The following is a 19758-nucleotide window of genomic DNA, read 5'->3' as shown; positions in this document are numbered from 1 at the left end:
GTGGACAGATTCTCTAAGTCTGCTCATTTCGTCGCATTATCCCGGCTGCCATCCGCTTTGGAGACCTCGCGTTTACTGGTGAAGCACGTTTTCCGTCTGCATGGCATACCACAGGATATTGTGTCAGATCGTGGACCACAGTTTGTTTCTCAAGTTTGGAAAAGGTTCTGCAAGTCCCTGGGGGCCACCTACAACCTGTCATCTGGATACCACCCGCAATCCAATGGACAAACTGAAAGAACCAACCAAGACCTCGAAGCGATGTTGCGGTGCGTATGCCAGTATAATCCCACTGGACAATTCATTTGCCTTGGGTTGAATACACCCACAACACTCAGGTTTCCTCTGCCACTGGTCAATCACCCTTCTATGTTGCCCATGCCTATCAGCCTCCGCTGTTCCCTTCCCAAGAAGGGCAGGTGGTCCTCCCCTCGATTCAATTGCACCTGAAGCGAGCCCATCGGGTCTGGCGGGAGGCCCGTGCGGCTCTCTCCCGCACTGCTCAGCGCAACCGCCAGATGGCGGATCGTCGCCGTCGACCGGCCCCTGTCTACAGGCCGGGTGACATGGTCTGGCTGTCGTCACGGGATCTCAGGCTGGCCGGTGGGGCCAAGAAGTTAGGACCGAGGTTCGTGGGTCCGTTCGAGGTGGAGGCCATCGTGAACCTAGTCTCTGTGAAGCTGCGACTTCCACCGACCCTAAAGGTACATCCTGTCTTTCACGTGTCTCTGCTCAAACCGGTATCCTCCAGTACCTTGAACCCCCCGGCGGCTCCACCTCCGGCTCGACGTACCCTGGATGGTGAACCGATCTACACGGTGAAGGAGATTTTGGACTCTAGAGCTCGGGGCAGGGGGTTCCAGTACCTGGTCGACTGGGAAGGCTACGGTCCTGAGGAGCGGCAGTGGATTCCCCGCTCCTGGATCCTGGATCCGTCCCTCCTGCGTGTGTTCCATGCGGCACATCCGGAAAAACCAGGTGGTCCGCCAAGAGGCGTCCGTTGAGGGGGGGGGGTACTGTCATGTTGCTGGGCTCTCAGTGTGTTTTCCTTGTCTCACAGTGCCTGATTAATGAGAGGGGCGTGTCCCCTGCACCACACCTGCAGGGCATCACCTATTAGGCCTTCCTAAGAACTGGGACTCCTTGCAGCCACTGTCGGGTCGTTGCTCCGTCTGCTCACAGCCATCGCCTAGTGTTTCGACTGTTTTTCGCCTTCGCTAATTATTATTGTAGTCCAAGATTCTCGATTTTCATCTACGTAAGTTTTGCTACGTCTCTTTTTGTTCCCACTTTTATGTGGCGTGTTCCATAGCTATAGTAAGTTGTTGCTTTCTTGTGTTTGCGGTTTGTAGCCTTCGGGTCTTTTTGTGTTGTGTTAATTTCCCTCCTTGCAATTTGCAAGCACCTTTTGTTAACCTTTTTCCTGGCTGTGTCCAGCGCTTTATGTTCATATTCACGTGTTTTGGTGAATAAAACCTCTCGCTTACTCCTCTGTGTTCTGTGATTCTGGGATCCACTCTCCGGTCGCACCGGAACCTTAACAGATCCGTTCGGAAAAGGATTGTTTTGACCAATCAAGGCAATGGATGAAAATGTCGTCTTCGATCTCGTCTTAGGGGGGAGGAAGAGCGCAAACATCTTTTCATCAAATATCTTTATAAAAATGCATGAAGCACCTCTCACTGTTCAACATTCAACAAGGAAACAGTGAGTAATTCTGCAAAAACAGAATTATTTTCAGCGTCCATTCGTCTATTAGGTTTGTTTCCTAAATGACCATTTATGACTGAAACATCTTCCAATTTGTAGATTAACAGCTGTTCCACGGCGGCACGGTAGTCGAGTGGCTAGCACGTCTGCTTCCCAGTTCTGAGGTCTCCGGTTCGAGTCCAGGCTCGGACCTACCTGGGGGGAGTTTGCATGTTCTCCCCGTGCCTGCGTGGGTCTTCTCCGGGTACTCCGGTCTCCTCCCACATTCCAAAGACATGCATGGCAGGTTAATTGGGTGCTCCGAATTGTCCCGAGGTGTGAGTGTGGATGGTTGTTTGTCTCTGTGTGGCCTGCGATTGGTTGGCAACCAGTCCAGGGTGTCCCCCGCCTACTGCCCAGAGCCAGCTGAGATAGGCGCCAGCAGCCCCCGCGACCCTTTTTTTTTAGTAAATTTTGTAACCTATTTTTATGTATTTATTTTTATTTTTTTATTTTTTTCCTCTGAATGTTAACTACTGTTTCTTGATGCTTATGTGTTGTCTTTCCTCGTGTAAAGCACATTGAGTTGCCTTGTGTATGAAATGTGCTATACAAATAAACTTGCCTTGCCTTGCCTTGCCTTGTGAGGAATAAGCGGTCAAGAAAATGGATGGATGGATGGAACAGCTGTTCCACCTTAGCTGCAAGTCTCTGGTCGGTAAATTTTCAGATTGAATTTGGGTTTGAATTTCCCGCCCTCTGTCTGTGGATGTGACGTCATAGGTGCATTGTGTACATGAAGAAGGGTGTGAGCAGTTTCATTTTTTTGTCAACAGGATGCACTGGCGATTTGAAATAGAATTTTCAGCATTCAGTCGTTTTAACGTGACTGTGTAATAGTTGATCACTAGATGTCACTACCATAGAATGTAGCCGAAGCGAATGCATTTCAAATCACGCACACTACAGTGACTCAGAGAGACCACACTTGCAAGCCTACCGCCAATTCTTATTTTGAATAATGAGCATCTCGGCGAGCAACAGTGACTTGGCAGCTAGTGCGAAGCCAGGCGAGTGACGCCAAAAGACCGAGCGGGCCGATTTAGCTGGAGCGGCTAACAGGAGTTAGTCAGAGCCTTGGTGGCTAACAAGAGCAGTTAGCGGGAGAAGCTTTAGTAAGATAAAAAGGTAGTAAAGGCTTGCGAGAGTAAAACAGAAGGTGACAAGTGACCACCTAAAAATAAATGCATTGTTGTTATGCAATACAATAGCACCCACCAATGGTTGAAAGTTCAAACAGACGCTAACTGACGTTCACATTTATTCTTATTCTCTTATGATTATGCCATAACGTTTTTAGTCTACAGAACCGCCTCAGAAAATTAGAATATTGTGAAAGAGTCCTTTATTTTCTGTAATGCAATTAAAACAACCAAAAATGTCATACATTCTGGATTCACTTGGAAACACTTACAGGTTTTTGAGTTAGACGATTCAAGTAATTAGTTGAATAGCCGACTAGTATACTTTTTTCAGGATATTCTAATATTTTGAGACAGGATGTTTAAGTTTTGTTTAAGCTGTAAGCCATAATCAGCAATTTTAAAATAAAAGGCTTGCAATATTTCAGTTGATTAGTAATGAAACCAGAATGTATGGTATTTTTGTTTATTTTATTGCATTACAGAAAATAAAAGACTATCACAATATTCTAATTTTCTGAGACAGTCCTGTAGAAGTGGAGGATTTAATAACATTATCATTTAATCACATTAATAAATTATGTGGTTGTAAATGAAGTAGTAGTTGGAGTAATACATTTCTTTTTCATAGGTTGTGTAGAAAATGAAACGACAAGGAGAGTTTGGCACTTAGGACCTTTAGTCATCCTGTAATACAAATTTGCACTATGTTCATAATATAATGTTATGTTGATAAAAGTTCTGTATGTTTTTTTTTGAATAATTGCATGAATACAGTATCTGCGTGTGTGCGTGCAAGTTCATTCAGATTAAACAGTACTGAATTATTTTTTGTACATTTTATACATTGTTCATAAATGGCACATTATGTGCAAAAATCTCCTCTGTGCTTAATATGTACTTAAATATATTTGAACATTTAGCGACTCGGATTGAAATTAATTTTCATGAAAACAAATTTGGCATCATCTTTGGATGAAGTATCCTTGCCCCCCCGGCCCCCTATTTATAAAAGTCTGGCTCCGCCACTGATTATGAGTTCAAAATCCATGGATTTTTTGTTTTGTTTTTTTAATTGTACTTTTATTTATTTATTTATTTATTTAAATAACACCCGACATAACACTTTCAAGTCACATCGCCATTCTTTCAAACATTTCTTTTGGAGTCTCGTTACTGGGGGGCGTTTTCATCGACTTTTTCCTGGTATTGAATTTTTCCCCTTTCCAGCATCAGTAGCACAGAGGCAGCCTCCATACAGCCTGCGCTTGTCCTTCTTGCTGTATTTTTAAGAGGGATTGAAGGAAAAACAACCTGAGGTAGTCGACACGAGCAGCGAATTCAGATTGAAACAGCTTGGATACGGGAGTGTGTTGTTGAGGATTCATCAGCGAGGGCGCGCTTGTCTCGCGTGACAGGAGGACAGAAAAACAGGTAGAGAACTTGGACCGTTTGTCTTATTTACACGCTTCGGCGCCTTATGTTTGGCAGACGAGGGCACTGCCTCTTCCTAGTCTCTATGTCTGGCAAGGTTGTCATGAGGACTGGCGCTGTACATGACAATATAAGTGGGCGGGAAGGGCCATGTTGAAGTGTGTTTTAGTGAGGAAAATGTAACCGAACAGTAGAAGCTCGCGAGATGTGCGGAGTAATTTGACACAGCCAACTCGCTAGTTAAAGTGCACATTTATAGGCACTATATTACGTGAATTGCTTTGTGTATGCAAGTATTGTACGAGTCGCTTAAGCTATTGATGCTGAGGGTAGCATTTGTACAACGCGAATGGCAGAAATGTTCAATACTAGCGTCTGCGTAGCTACGTTGAGTTGTGCTTAGCCCCGTCTTTTCCGGTGCTTGTATCCCTCCACAGAAATGCCAGCCCAGAGAATCCGTGCGAGTTAGTGCGGACACGAACATGATAATGAGCCAATGGCGTCCATATACTTCGCAATGTTACTAAGTAAGGCAATACCGTGGGCCAGTACAATAACCTTTCATATATTTCAAATGCCATTAAATGATTCCTAAAAACACAAAAGAAAAAAAAAATGGACCCAATATTAATGCCTCCAAGTCGCGGTGGACGTGACGTATATGGACAAAAATATTGGGCCACCTAGCCATATAAGCGCCACCTTGAAGTTACGAAAATGCAAACAAATGTTGATCACTTCCTTCTCCCTTTGTAGATGAATAGCTTACTGTCATCCCAAAACATTTTTTTTTCAACAACTTTATTTTTTCGGTGTTTGACGGGGTCACAACACAGACCTTACCCAAATTGCCCTTCCAAAAGTTGGAAGTAATAGATTCAACTTTGATTAATTAATAAACTGATTAAGACATATTTTACAAGTAGTGTTTGTGGTTTTACAGTTGAAACGCCTTTAATTTTTAACAAACATGTAAGTCATCCATTCAAATAAACATTTTACATGTCGACAATAAATAATTGAGTGATAAAAATATACAGGACAAACTGAAAGCTTATAACCTTTAAAGCAAAATACACTGTCGTACATGTAATTGCCTGCTCAAAATAAATAAACTAGAAACACCTCTCGTGTATTGCAGTGCAGTTCTACGCCCACAATAATAAATGCAGCGTTAAATGAATACCCACCTGACTGTCCATTAAAACTGGACTTTGATGTCTTTGGAAAGGCAGAATTAATGATACAGTTTATGTTGTTTAGATTTCTCTTAACTCTGTCTCTTCACAAATTTGGTACTGCAGAAGAGGATGTCTGCCAGAGGGGGGAAAAAGAAGGTCACCAAGATCTCCCGCTCAGCCCGGGCAGGGGTCATCTTCCCTGTTGGCCGAATGATGAGGTATCTGCGCACTGGCACGCATAAATATCGCATCGGCATGGGGGCGCCCGTCTACATGGCAGCAGTCATCGAATACTTGGCAGGTAGGATGAAAGCACAAATTCTCTGCTAATGTGTTTCTCAGGGATTTTTATCCTCGTACATATACACTGCAGTTCTAAGTTCCCATTTATGTATTGGTACCAAAATTAGTTGTTGTTTTTTTCCCCCTGTATTAACATTTTAGGTTACCACCATCTAATGTCACTGTTTATGTAGTCACTAAATACATGAAAACAGGGATACATCACTTATTTAGCCCATTATAGCAATAAAAAGTTAACATTTTGTCTATAATTGATTTGATACTTTCATTATTTTTCATGTACAAATAGTACCTTTAAAAACACGTTTTGCAACTTGCTGTCAACTGAAAATGACATCACAAGGGGTCAGGTAACCAATCACAGCTCACCTGTTTTCTAGGTTTAGTCATGTGACATTCACAAGCTGAGCTGTGATTGGTTACCTGAGCCCTTGTGATGTCATTTTCAGTCGACAGCAAGTTGCAAAATGTGTTTTTAAAGGTACTAAATGTACATGAAAAATAATTAAAATATCAAATTTATAATAGGCAAAATATTAATGTTTGACTGCCAAACATGGCTAAATAAGTAAAGTATGCCTTTAACAGTGGCTTGATGGCCCGGGTCCACCACATGACTGTATCGGGCCACTAGTTCAGATTTTATCAACAATTGTGATTAAATCAACACATTCTTGCTTTTGTTATATTAAATATATTGAGTTTTCTTCACTTATTCACATACATTGTGTGCGATACATACCCATGTGCGTTTTTTTGTGCGTATTGTTTGAAGTCATTATCTTCCCACCTGGGAGTGGAGAATGTGATTTTTTTGTTTGTTTGTTTGTTTGTTTTTGTATTGTTTGTTAAGCAGTTGCCTTGATCGCCCATACTGGCTTGCATTTTGGTTGCTGAGATAAGATTATACACTTCACTATTTCATCCACAGGGAAGCCTATGTATATAATTGTGAATTTCATGGTTGGCTCGTGGTAGACCACTTCACTCAAATCTGCTCTATTTTGAATTGTTAATACTACTGCATCGTTAGTCCACATTGCCCTGTAGAGAGAGCAAAAGAATTTGGTAGAGAATGGGCATCACGAAGCGAAGAGTACCGGTACATGAGTCCAAATCAAAATGAACATGTTGTACGTCTCTGTCTTGTCCCTTGCAGCTGAGATTTTGGAGTTGGCCGGAAACGCTGCACGTGACAACAAGAAGGGCAGAATCACTCCAAGACATATTAAGTTGGCTGTAGCCAATGATGAGGAGCTTAACCAGGTAGCTACAACATTGTATGAACATCTGCTAGTTCTAGTTACAACTTCACAATATGGATGATGTTTGAGTAAAATTAACATCTTATTTTAAACTAGGGTTGTCAAAATTAGTATGTTAATTTAAAGTTCCTTTAACGCCACTATTTTTTATTTATTTATTTTTTTTAACGCACATTTAATGACCGCCCCTTATTTGGAAATCCTGTCCTGGGGGAATTCTAGTCACAACGCAGCAGACACATCCACGTCAAAATTTAGCAGTACTAAAGTTAATAATAATGCATTTATTTGTGGAGAGTGGGATCAAGTTGTATTTTAAAATTTAAAAAATGTGCAGAATTTCACAAGTTACTTCATATTAAAGATTAGATAGCTCTTAATATGAAAAGAGAAATGCACTGAGCCGTCACCAACAAATGCAATTATGCCATCTAGTGGCAGAAAAATGACCTCAACACTAATCAGTATCACACTCGTTTTTTAATAGTAGTAAAGTCATCTTTATTTATAAAGCGCTTTCAAACAGCCTTAGCTGTCACAAAGCGCTTTACAGAACAGTACATCTTTTTAATTTTAACTCAATATATGAGTTATTATGAAATTACTTAACTCTATCAATGACTAAAAGATGCGTCCATAATTCTATTAGTTTAACATTTTTTCCCACTTTTGTTAACAAGTATGTAAACTTAGAAAAAAATATTTTATTGTACATTATAGAACACAAAATGTCCCGCCACCCTTTCCCCTTCTTGTCGTCTCCTCCCCGCTTCTCCCTCCCCACTTCCCTGTCCGCCCCCCACCCCCTCCCTTGGGCCTGGGGCTCCCTCCCTGGCCCGGGTGTCGGGCTCCGGGGGCCGGGAGCGGTGGGGCGGGGGGTTGTGGCCTGAGAGAAAAAACAAAAACAAACAAAAAAACAAACAAACACAAAATGTGGAATTCATCGTGAGTTAACTGTTTAAGTCATGCAATAAATTACGATTCAAAATTGTTATCGCCTGACGGCCCTATTTTAAACTCAAAAAGACTATATTGCAATCATATTTATGTGCAAGACATTTGTGTATGTAAATCTCGACTAGAACTAGCTTCTCAGCTCAGCATTATAAAGAGGGCTGTTTCTAACAGGATGCACATTTACATACATATAGTGATACACTGAGAAAATGAAGTACAGTAAGAAATACCTTTGAGTATGAGTTGATTCAACGTTGATGTCTTCCAGCTTCTTCGCGGTGTGACCATATCAAATGGAGGAGTTCTGCCTCGCATTCACCCGGAGCTTCTTTCCAAGAAGCGAGGAAGCCGAGTCAAAGCGGACAGCCAGCCATCCGTCCCCGACAAGCAGGAATTGCGCTCCAAAAGCGCCAAACCCGTCAAACCCTCCAAAAAGGTTAAAGGCAAGCGAGGGCGAAAGCCAAAGGTGAGTGTGTACCTGTCACATGTGCACCAGACACAGCAGACCAAACAAGTTTGATTTGTTTAATTAGAACGGAACAAAATAATTTCAAATTGACATCGCGTTGTAGTAGAAAGCAATTTTCACATTGTGAAGGCGGTAATGTGGGAAAAAAACAACAACCCTGCCTTATTTTGGTTGGCTTTAAGACTCTCTTTTTTTTTTTTTTTTTGTCGTCTGTTTTATATTTTTTATATATAGTGACTAGATACATTCAGTTTCACGTGTTAACATACTGTTAAAAAGTTGAAGTGACAGACACTGATTTCGTAGCATTATTGTTGTAACTTTCTAATTTTGTGGTGTAGGGTTTTTTTTTCTTTTCAGTTTAATTCCAGGGACCTGAAGAAAGGGTTTTATTAAAACAATAAAAACATTGGAATATAATGAACAGCAGTTCTTATTTCACATTGTGGATAGCAGCAAACTGTATTTTTCTGACTAGAAGCAAAAAAAAAAAAAAAAAAAGATACGTGTACTGTGATGTAATTTTGAGAAATTATTTGTTCAGCCCTCAGAAGTCAAAATCAATATTTCTACTAACTCTTTGACCACCAAAAATGATTAATAACGTTTAGTAAAATCACAATGTAAACGTTAAATGACGTCAACAATTTATTATTATTTTTTTTGTTTATCAATGGCCATGCAACGTCTAAGTGCAGCGATCATAAGTTCCCACCCACCATTTTTCGGTCTAAAAGACGTCTAATAGATTTCTAAATGGTGCTTAGACGTCTAGGCTAAAAACCGCCTACAAATGGTCTAAAAATTAAAGTTTTTTTTAGACGTCTATTAGACATCACCGCCCGGACCTCTCGTGTAATATATTAAATGTAGACGTTTGCTACATGTTCACTTTTATACCAAAGTTAAACTCCATTAGACATATAAATGTCAGTTAAACATATTATTCACAACGAACCAATATTAAAAGTAAAGCTGTCAAAAATGAATGTTAAATCAGGTTGTCTTAAAAAAATAAAAAAAAATAAAAAATAAAAATAAGCTGCGATCCTTACCTTGATGTAGTTCCAGGATGTTATGACGATTCACATCATGTGTTTTTTGGACCTTTTAACTAGGTTTCAGTAACACAAATGTGATGCTTATTTTACTACTGGATAAGATTAACCAAACTATCCTATTTAAATATAAATGCATATTTTTTTTCCAAACATCCAACCATCACAAATATTTGAATGTGAAACCAATATATATTTGATTTATTTACACATTCTTAAACATATTACAATAAAACTATACAATATTACTGATATGTTATGCATATTTGTTTTCATAATGTGGAAATGTGGCTCAAAGTCTAATAAACAAAATTTCCAAAATAGTTCAAAAATAAAAATAATCAGAATTTTTTTTTTTTTTTAGACACCACCTGCCTGGGATCAATGATTTGTATACATACATTTTGAAGCCACGAGGTCACCATATTATTACATCCAAGAAACATTTCTCGGCATACGATCCTATACATTTACAGTACAGTATCAAAATTGGACATTTGAGACAGTACTTAGTAGAAACATGATTTGTTTTAAATTTGTTAAACACTTAACATTTGTTAAAGACTTCAGACATTTCACAACTTGCCTTAAATACATGTATAAATTTTATGCTTCATTATGTTTACAGGAGGAAACCTGTATTTTTTAATTAAAGAATTATAACTGTAATTCAACAAAAGAGGTCTCTTTCAAATATAATATTGGGGGTCTAAGGAACTGAGCTTCATTTTTCAGGCCAGCCTGTGGCCTCAACGGCTTGCATGGGGGTGTGTGGGCTATACAGTCATGTATACAGATCAGTGCATGGGATACATAAATTAAAACACAGAAGAAAAAAAAATACACCAATTCCCCAGAACATCTTGTTAAAAGTCTCCAGAGTTTTCATGGGCAACTGTCCACTCTCAGCTTTGATTTCTCCCAAAGACTTGGATGGATGGCAATCAGGGTATCTACATCTCTTGTCTGAAACTCTGAGACAAACAGACATAAAAATAACAGAATAACTTTAATTACTATTGATATGACCTTTAAAAATAATAATAATAAATACATTTGTTTAATCCTTATGACCTCCTTTCTTTTCTCCATTCGTACACTCTCTTCCTAGCTCTTGAAGAATGAAATAAATAAACATTTTCCAATTACCAAAAAATCTTTGCCTTTTTTTTTATTTTTTATTTTTATTTTTTTACAAAAATGATGTGGCATTCTGTCTGTGCTTTTGGATATGTTGACTCCTTGCGATCACACAAGATCCACGGTTCACTATTGGGAGGGGAAGCATCTTAACAGCTGATGTACAATCCATAATCATTATGTTTATTTAAAACATTGTAGCAACTAGCCAACATAAAAGAAATAAAAAGCTGACTAACTCCCTAACACCTTGTGCCGGAAGCACTTATCTTCAAAATTATTTATAAATGAAACAACTGACACGATGTAGCACAAATTGGCAACTTAACTGTGAACAAACTAACACCATGTATATAGCATAAACTGGCAAGCTAACAAGTTAGCTACTAAGCTAACTTGGTAGCATGCAATTGTTTTACTCACAATCGGAGTGATAGATACATTAAACATTGTAAAACAAAATAACACTTCAATAACGTATCGCTGAGCACTCACCCATAAGCAGCTCTTCGAGCTGTTTTCGAGAAGCAAGTATTTGTTTTGCAACCGACGTCTACAGTCGACTACAGTTGGCATTCTGTTTGTGTTGACCAGAAGTGTAAGCTTCTTTTAAGCGCGTTGCTGCCACCTAGTGGGGAGGAAGTGTTGACCATCTGCATGCTTGGGACTGCCGCTCACCATTCGTGCGAACCGGCATTTTATTTTATACCGAAACTGTTGTGTGGTTATTTTTGGGACATTATAAGGTATTTAATTACATTGTCAAGATGTGGTATAAAGAGAGGTTGATACGAGGTCTTGATTTAGACGTCTAAATCTGGTCTAAATATAAACCTCCGTAATCGTCAGGATTTGGTCTAAATAGAGTTGGAATGAGAACCTCATTTAGACGTCTAAATCAAATCTAAATATGAACTACACTTTACATTGATCAATTACTGTTTAAATCGTAGTAATTCAACATTTTGCCATCATTTATACAGCCTACAGTTATTTTTCAAATTTAATAGTTAATATTTACTTGATTAATTGTATCGTCTAGATTTGGGCTAAAATATAGACCAATTATAGCCGGGCTAATTTCGGTCTAAACTTAGACTAGACGTCTAATAGACATCTATGGCTCAGTGGGTTAATGAGTTGTGAAATCAAAAACACCCACTAACTATGGCCAGCAGATGGCAGAACACAATATTCTGTTTGCCTTGAAAGATGAGGTATGCTCGAAATCAGCTGGCACTGTGGGGGTTGTTTTTTTACATGTGGCAGTAAAAGAGTTAATATACTTTTAACATTATAGGCCACTTCCCCAGGTTGATGCCGTAACCGAAGTGGATTTTTTTTCTGATTATTGTTCAGTTTGGCCAGTAGATTTTCTCTCCACAGTCTTCCAGACATGTTTTATATTTGCCTGCTATTTTGCTGTGCAAAATTAGCTACGTTACGTTTGAACACAATTTTGGCCAAACATCTGTGAAAAGTCTACTAAATCGCCCCAACACTTTTACTGATTACTGTTTAAACAATTTAGCTTAGCTTAGAAATGAGCAAAGCTTGTTCTTTATGTACAGAGTGATGATTACTGTCAGGTTCAGAATCAAACTGTCGAGCTTCTGCTCTGACAGAAAAAAAACAAAACAAAAAAAACGTTTGAACATGACTACTCAATCTGGTGACCGGTGGTTGTGTTATTACTTTGGCTTCTAAATACTGTCACGGTTGACTGTTCAACAGGTGTAAACATACACCAGATATGCCAATTACTCGCGACCCATTCTCCACACCTGCTCACAGACCGTCATGACATTGTTTTTATTTCAGCACACTGTTGTGGCGTAGTAAGAAGAGCAACTTCACAACGTATGCCACAGTAGCCAGCCAAAGCTCTTCAGTACTAGCGTACTAGCTAGCTGGTGCGGGCCAACCTCATGAGAGACGACAAGTCAAAGTTTTTGGGACTGTCTCCTTTTAATTCTCAGTTTTGATATTCAATGTGTTTTGGTCATTTACAAAATGAAAGCATTTCCTTGCAAAACCACTTGTTTTGAGCGTTAATCTGATGCTAACGTTTACTTCACACTTGCTTGATAGAATTTTGTCAAGTTGTCATCGTTAATACTTAAAAGACGGCAAGTCAGAGTGTTTACTAAGGTTACAATTAACTGAAGTAGATATATATATCTTTCATATAAATTCATACTTCAACCAAACAATACAATAGTACAATGAATCTGGCAATTTATTATATAATACAGATTAACTTTTTACCTGTTTTAAAAAATATATATGGCGAGTGGATGTAAAAAAAGGGGAAAAAAAAATCACAATCACAATATTGTGGAAAAAAATTGGATAATTTTTCAAAAGCTTTCACAGTGTTGACGTTGTGGATTTTGTTTTGAATTTCATTGTCGCATTCTTGTTTCTCCATGTGGTAAAGAGCACAGACAACGACAAAGAATCTGTACCAAACTCCACAGCGGAAGATGGTCCCGGAGATGGATTTACCGTCCTCTCAGCCAAGAGCCTGTTCCTTGGTCAAAAGGTAGTACTGCGTAATAACGGCCAGATTTGCTTTGCTTTTTTCACTACGTTGTACTCACAGTATGCTGGTGATGGTGGGGGGAACCACAGCTTTCGCTCACAGTGACTGAAATTGGCAAGATTGGAACAATCAAGGTAGATGCCATAATTAACCCGACAAATGCAGAGATGGACCTCAAAGATGGCGTCGGTGAGAAAGGAGCGATTTGGAGACACCTTTTGACTTTAAAAAAAAATTTTTTTTTTGCACTCATCTGATCTGTTGCTGCTGCTGTGTTGTTTGCAGGCAACGCATTGGAGAAGGCAGGAGGCCAAGAATTCCTGGAGGGAGTGAAGGAGCTACGGAAAGCACAGGGACCTTTGGAGGTGGCATCAGGTAACGACTGCAAGAATCATCATCTTTTCTTTTGTGTGTTTTGCTCCTGAACTTGAAAGGATGCGTCCCCCCCCCATGCAGTGGCAGTGAGCCAGGCCAGTGGCATGACAGCCCGCGTCGTCATCCACTGCAACGTTCCTCAGTGGGGCTCAGATAAGTGTGAGGAACATCTGGAAAAGACGGTGGAGAACTGCCTCTCGGCTGCAGAGGAGAAGAAATTCAAGTCACTGGCTTTCCCATCGCTCCCTGCCGGGCGGTGAGGACACACCCACTTTTATGCTAATCACTGACTTGTGCTTCAGCTACTTGAAGTGATTCATTCTGGATTTGATGTACCTTGGCTGGATGTTTAAGGAACGAGCACAAATAGTGGACCACTTTTTGAAGAAAGTATTTACATTACAAGGTTATGTCGTGTTTCAGCATGAAGACTAGAAGGCACTAGGGATGTAACGATATCCAAACATCACGATACGATATCACAATATGAAGGCCACGATACGATAATTATCACGATATTGTGGGGGGTTGGCGATATTTAAAAAAGATCACAATATTGAAAAACAAAAAACAAAACAAGCGCTCATGTTAAAAAAACAAAACAAAACAGTATTGTGCTTTTGTACATAAAAGCAATGCATATCAACCACCTACAATCACTAATAACAATATTGAGGCACTTACTTGCTAATGCAAGCACACATTGATCGCTTCACAAGCAAATTAGCATAGATTTTGAACATACAAGGCCAAAACATCCCTAATGAAAATTAAGTTGCACTAATAAACTAGCCACTAGAGGGTGCTAGAACTGCACAAATAAAAATCAACCTGACTTTTTTTAACAGATGTGTTCCTTCTAAATATTGTGGACATGACGACGACATAGCTAAGCGACGAAGAAGAATGTAGAGTATAGTGCAGAAACCGGATACGATCCTGATCATTTGATTCAGGTGTGTTGGAGGAGGGAAACCTCTAAAACATGCAGTGCTGCGGCCCTTGAGAACCTGAGTTTGAGACCTATGAACTAGTTGGGGGTACAATATTTGTGTTTGGAAATTTGTCCACAAACTAAGAGACAAAAAGAAGGTCTTTAAAACAAAACAAAACAACAAACTAATAATAATGCAAAATAAATCATAATAATGGAAACCGATTACAGTTAAATATTGTATCTTTGTCCTAACATGTAATCAACTGAATGCGAGAGTCTTTCTTGTTGTCCTTACTTGAACCTCGCCAACAGGAACGGCTTCCCAAAGCCAACGGCTGCCCAGCTCATCCTCAAGGCCATCTCCAACCACTTTGTGTCATCCACCAACTCCTCTCTGAAGAACATCTACTTTGTTGTGTTTGACAGTGAGAGCATCGGAATATACCTTCAGGAAATGGCCAAGTTGGACTCCAAGTGAGGATTCATCGTTGTTGACTTTTCTTCGTGTGTCATGCTGATTGGTGTCAATATGTGTGTGCTCTCTTCTCATGTTAATTTTTTTTTTTGCATTGTTTCTCCACTTTAAGATAATCAAACAAATGTAAATATCAGACAAAAGGTAACCTACGTAAACAACACATTTTTTATTTATTAAGTAAATAAAACTATTTAGCTATACCTTTTCACAGAGGGCAAGGTACCATATAGCTTTGAGTATTTTTTTTTCCCTTTAATAAAAAAACGGCTGCGACTGTCATACTTTGGTATTAGGTTATCCTTCTGAAAATTGTTTTGAACAATTGAGTATTTATGTCAAATTATTGCTTGGTTAAAGAACATTTGTGAATACAGAAGAGAAAGTAACACATTTCGCTTAATAAATAACTAGGCTAGTTTTCTTTTTAGCTCATCAGTTTTTTCTTAAATTCAAACTGTACATAAAAAATTGTTTTCTCTTGAAACATCAGGACATGACACATTTAAAAAAATAAATAATCAATTTAATGACTCGTTTTACCACGAAAATGAAATCACCATAACTGCATCTCATGTTTACGTTTATTTGACAATTTTGAAGTGGGGAAACTATTAAAGAAAAAGTAAGAATTTGAGAAGAAAACCGTTTTTCCATGGCACTGTAGCTGATAACATTTGTGGATCTGATTGAAATTAAGAAGGAAATGTGAGTGGAAAGCTGTTGACATATATTGTATGTTGCTGTCCCGTAGAGATGAGATAATTTAAGGCCCTTAAATTTACATTATGTTGCTGTGTCACAGATGTTTTTACATTCCATGTACAAATTAGAAGTTATTTCTTGGCTTCTGTAGTTTCTGATACACTAGTTACTAAAAAAAAAAAAAAAAAAAAAAGGTTCTCATTCTGCTTTGAAATAAAATGTTTTACATCATTTGCTTTTGGGAGTGTCTTTACAGGAATACTAAAAGTCCTTGACTCATTTAAGGTTGGAAAAATGGTAAACAATGCTAATTGGATCATGTTTTGCGCCAAGCAGATACCCCTCTCTTTTTGTGCAACCACATGATTTCAGTTATTGATTTACCTCCTCTTTGAAAAATAGAAACTATTTTAAATTTTGGGATTTACAGGTTACAAGCCACATTAATGGTGGAAAATGTTTTGGATTTTTTCTTGGTCTCTCTCTCTGTCTTTTAAATATCACAAAAGCCTGACATTTGAACAGGCCCAGGGGTGGTAGACTTTTAACATTCACTATATAATGAGGTAACAAAGGGTAATTGCCACTTTTGGTGGGCTGTCCCCTCAGTGGAAACAATTACATCATCTACACTACTATGATGGATAATCCATAAACAAGTGTCTGACTTCTGATGCTACATAAAAGAAAATGTTATTACAACCTATCTACTTGAGTGGCTGTTTTCATCCTATGACGCCAACACCTTAGAAAAAATATGACATAAACTTGATGTGTAGAACTTGTGGATGATGAATAAATCATTTCATAATGAACACCGATGAAAGTATACAACAAACCTTATTTACATTATATTTATTACATTGTAAAAAGTACATCACCTTTCATTTATATATTATGTACATATTCATTTGTTTCCTGTTTACGCAAAACATCAGCTCCAGATCCACAACAAAATAAATGTACATTTTTTTTGTTTAAAAAAAAATCTCAAGCTGTTGGTATTATGAGACTAATTTTCCATGTCAACTCAATAAATAACATAAAACATCACAAAGAGAACCTCAGAGTCGGCCAACATTAAGGTGCCCCTGTACTATCTCAGTGACATAATTGGCATTCAAGTAGAGAATTTTAGCCATAATGATGCAAACACAAGCACAAAATCTTTTCAAATCCAGTAATTGTCATGTATCCGTTGCTCAGCACAAACGGAATATATATCAATTTAAATTGAATACACTTGGAATTTTGTGAGAATTATTATATCACGTCAGCAAGCCAGTCAATGAAAGTGGGTGAACCGTCTTCACTTGTCATTGACAAAGGCAGCAAGCACAAGCATGAGTGAGTTTCTGAATGAACGTGATCTTTCCTCATTCATTCCCCATTCGGTTCAAATCCTTTCTGAAAAGGGATGCAATGGGCAACTTTGGTTTTCCACTCTTGGCAGCCATTTTCAGGTTGAAAACAAAATGAGGGTGGAACCTCATTCATTCAGTTCCATGTTTGTCATGAAGGTTTTCAGCATTGTTTGCAGGCCCCGGGTTTTAACCATGTGTGCTACATTCTACACAGTGACGAGCGAAACACGACAAAATAATACTGCACCTCTATAGAATTCATCTACACATTGGAATGTTGATCTGCGGGTCGTCTGAAGGGCTCCACATGCACACTAACCATTCAGGAGGTGTTTTGAAACAGTTTTTTTTGTTGAATGGGGTTTAAAAAATACACGTATAGAAAGAGGGGAGTCCAGAGCAGTCTTAGTCAAATACATAAAGAACAATAATCTACTGCAAATGTTTTGATTTTCTGCAGTCTGAGCTGATCCCTCATTTGAGTGATTACAAGGTTGCTAAGAACATGAAGCAACCTGATTGAGCTGACATGCATTATTTATAATGTCTGCAATCTCAGCATTTACATGCACCAAAGAGGCACGAAGCAAGCTTAAGTATTTCATCTTTTCTCAGGAGGTTTAAATGTGGAATTTGCTCCAGTGAGGAATATGTTGTGAAGCTCGTAGCTTACGTGCATGCACTGTCACTCAGAATCAGACAAACTACGTAAGCTAAAGTTGAGCATTTATGGAATATGGAAGGGCACCATCACTACTACTTCTTAAAATAAAATATTTTGAGAGTGAACGCAAGTAACCGTGACCCTTAACAGAAAATTCTCTAAAATGGGAATGTGATAACATAAGTCTTCTCACAAATATTTGTACATTTTGACTGTGGAATGAGTCAAAATAAACTGCAATCTGTCAGAATTGCCATGATTAGTAATGATGCATCCTCCAGCAGAGGCGAAACCGACTGGATCGGACTTCCGGCGTCAAGAAGTCGCAGGTTGACGAGCGCATGCGTCCTACTGGACCTCGTCAGAGGGGCTTGTGGGTCTGGGAGCAGGAAGCAGTGGTACCGGGGATGTGGCCTCAATGAGGGCGGGGTTGAGGATGATTGGCAGGGACATGGGCGGGACCCCCACCTGCAGCGGCGAGGCGAGCGGTTGGATGATGAGAGGGGACTGGCTCAAGGCTGAGGACACTTGACCGTGAGGGGGTTGCGGTGCCACTGGCAGCGGGGGCAACGATGGAGAAGATGATCGCTCTGGTCCTGAAAGACAACAACAAAAAAGTTTTGTTTTCCTGTGGGATCACAGTTGAATCATTTGAATGCGCTACCATTGACACTGGCTGCTTGAATCTCCTGGGGCGATGCCGGCCTGCTTGGCGCTCGAGGCTCCGCAGGACTTATGGGCACAGACAGGGGGGAGGGCGGTTGTTGGAGTGCTGGAACCTGTGGCGAGGGAGGCCGGCCTGATGAGGATGGCGCCTCAGATGGCGGACTGGGTCCCGGTTCTGAAGGATGAGGTAATTTCAATGGATCTGCTGAACGCAGATGAAAAGTCAGTATTTAGTAGGGATGTAATGATATCCAAACATCACGATGCAATATTATGATATGAAGGTCACGTTACGATAATTATTACGATATTGTGGGGAGGTTGGCGTTCCAAAAAAGAAAAATGTCACAATATTATAAAAAAAAAAAAAAAAAATCAGCTCATACTTAAAAACAAAACAAACAAACAAAAAAAACAATGTGCTTTTGTACATAAAAGCAATGCATATAACCAACCCATTAATCTACAATCACACTTTATCTTGAAGCACTTAATGCACGCACACATTGAGTTCCTCCACATATTGACTTTGTTCACAAACATATTACGTTCCCCTTCATCTGACCATTAGCATGAATTTTAAACAGAATGGACGAAGCATGCCTTGTGAAGATTAAACTGCACTAAAAAACTAGCCACCAGAGGGTACTACAAGTGCACAAATAGAAATCAACCTGATTTTAACAGATGTGCTGCTTTGAACTCATTCACTGCCAGCCATTTTAGAAAATTTCAACATTTTCAATACCCACGCAATATTATGTTCAATAATTATATATAAGCCGAATCTACCAAATGACAGAATAGAATAGAATAGAATATTTTGCCCCGTCCCGTTCTTTTATAATTGACAGTAGAAAAATGTAGGTTTGCCAAAATACAGCCATTTCTCCCATGGACTCTGAAACTGTGTTAAATTCGTACAAAATGGGGCAATGATGTCATCTACCGGTGGTTGGGCATCAGTAAAGTTGTTTCCAAGTTTGACATTTAAAGCTGAGCCTAATCAGATTCTCCCCAATCTATCCCCGCTCTAAAAAATACAATTGACAAGTATACTTGTCAAAGGCAGTGAATTTTATATAGTGACATGATAAAAATGCTATATTGTGGCAGGTTTAATATCGCAATATCACAATATTGTAATACAATAGTACATAAAAAAAAATCAATAAAAATGTGATGCTGGAGAAAATAGTGCCCCTGCTGTATAGTGCCAGGAAAGAAGTAGAAGTACTAGAAGTAGTAGTGGTGCTTTTTGTTGACTTGCTAAAGTGTTCTACAGCATTCCCAAAAAAAAAAAAAAAAGTTCCAAAAAAACTCTACGCG

At 39.1% G+C, this 19758-nt stretch overlaps 2 protein-coding genes across 7 annotated transcripts in view; one reads left to right on the top strand and one right to left on the bottom strand.

Moving 5' to 3' along the window:
- Positions 1-4011: 4011 nt before the first annotated feature.
- On the top strand, positions 4012-15522 carry macroh2a2 (macroH2A.2 histone). Its single transcript, XM_077494416.1, has 9 exons — positions 4012-4325; positions 5630-5807; positions 6969-7075; positions 8300-8497; positions 13139-13243; positions 13333-13432; positions 13529-13618; positions 13700-13874; positions 14868-15522. Exons 2-9 carry the CDS (start codon positions 5636-5638, stop codon positions 15031-15033), a joined length of 1113 nt encoding a protein of 370 aa, XP_077350542.1. The 5' UTR covers positions 4012-4325; positions 5630-5635; the 3' UTR covers positions 15034-15522.
- A 1034-nt stretch (positions 15523-16556) lies between these two features.
- gbf1 (golgi brefeldin A resistant guanine nucleotide exchange factor 1) overlaps positions 16557-19758 on the bottom strand; it is an 86298-nt gene continuing 83096 nt past the window's right edge. For 4 of the 6 annotated variants that reach the window (XM_077494409.1, XM_077494411.1, XM_077494413.1 and 1 more), the window contains 2 exons: positions 18428-18634; positions 16557-18359 (listed from right to left, as the gene is read on the bottom strand). In XM_077494409.1, coding sequence (XP_077350535.1) covers positions 18112-18359; positions 18428-18634 — 455 coding nt within the window. In that variant the 3' untranslated portion in view covers positions 16557-18111. The remainder of the gene's footprint in view (positions 18360-18427; positions 18635-19758) is intronic. The other 2 variants (XM_077494412.1, XM_077494410.1) reach the window with 2 other exon arrangements.

This window comes from Festucalex cinctus, chromosome 14 (genome assembly GCF_051991245.1).
Source record: "Festucalex cinctus isolate MCC-2025b chromosome 14, RoL_Fcin_1.0, whole genome shotgun sequence".
NCBI lineage: Eukaryota > Metazoa > Chordata > Actinopteri > Syngnathiformes > Syngnathidae > Festucalex > Festucalex cinctus.
This window is presented reverse-complemented; position numbering and strand designations above follow the sequence as displayed.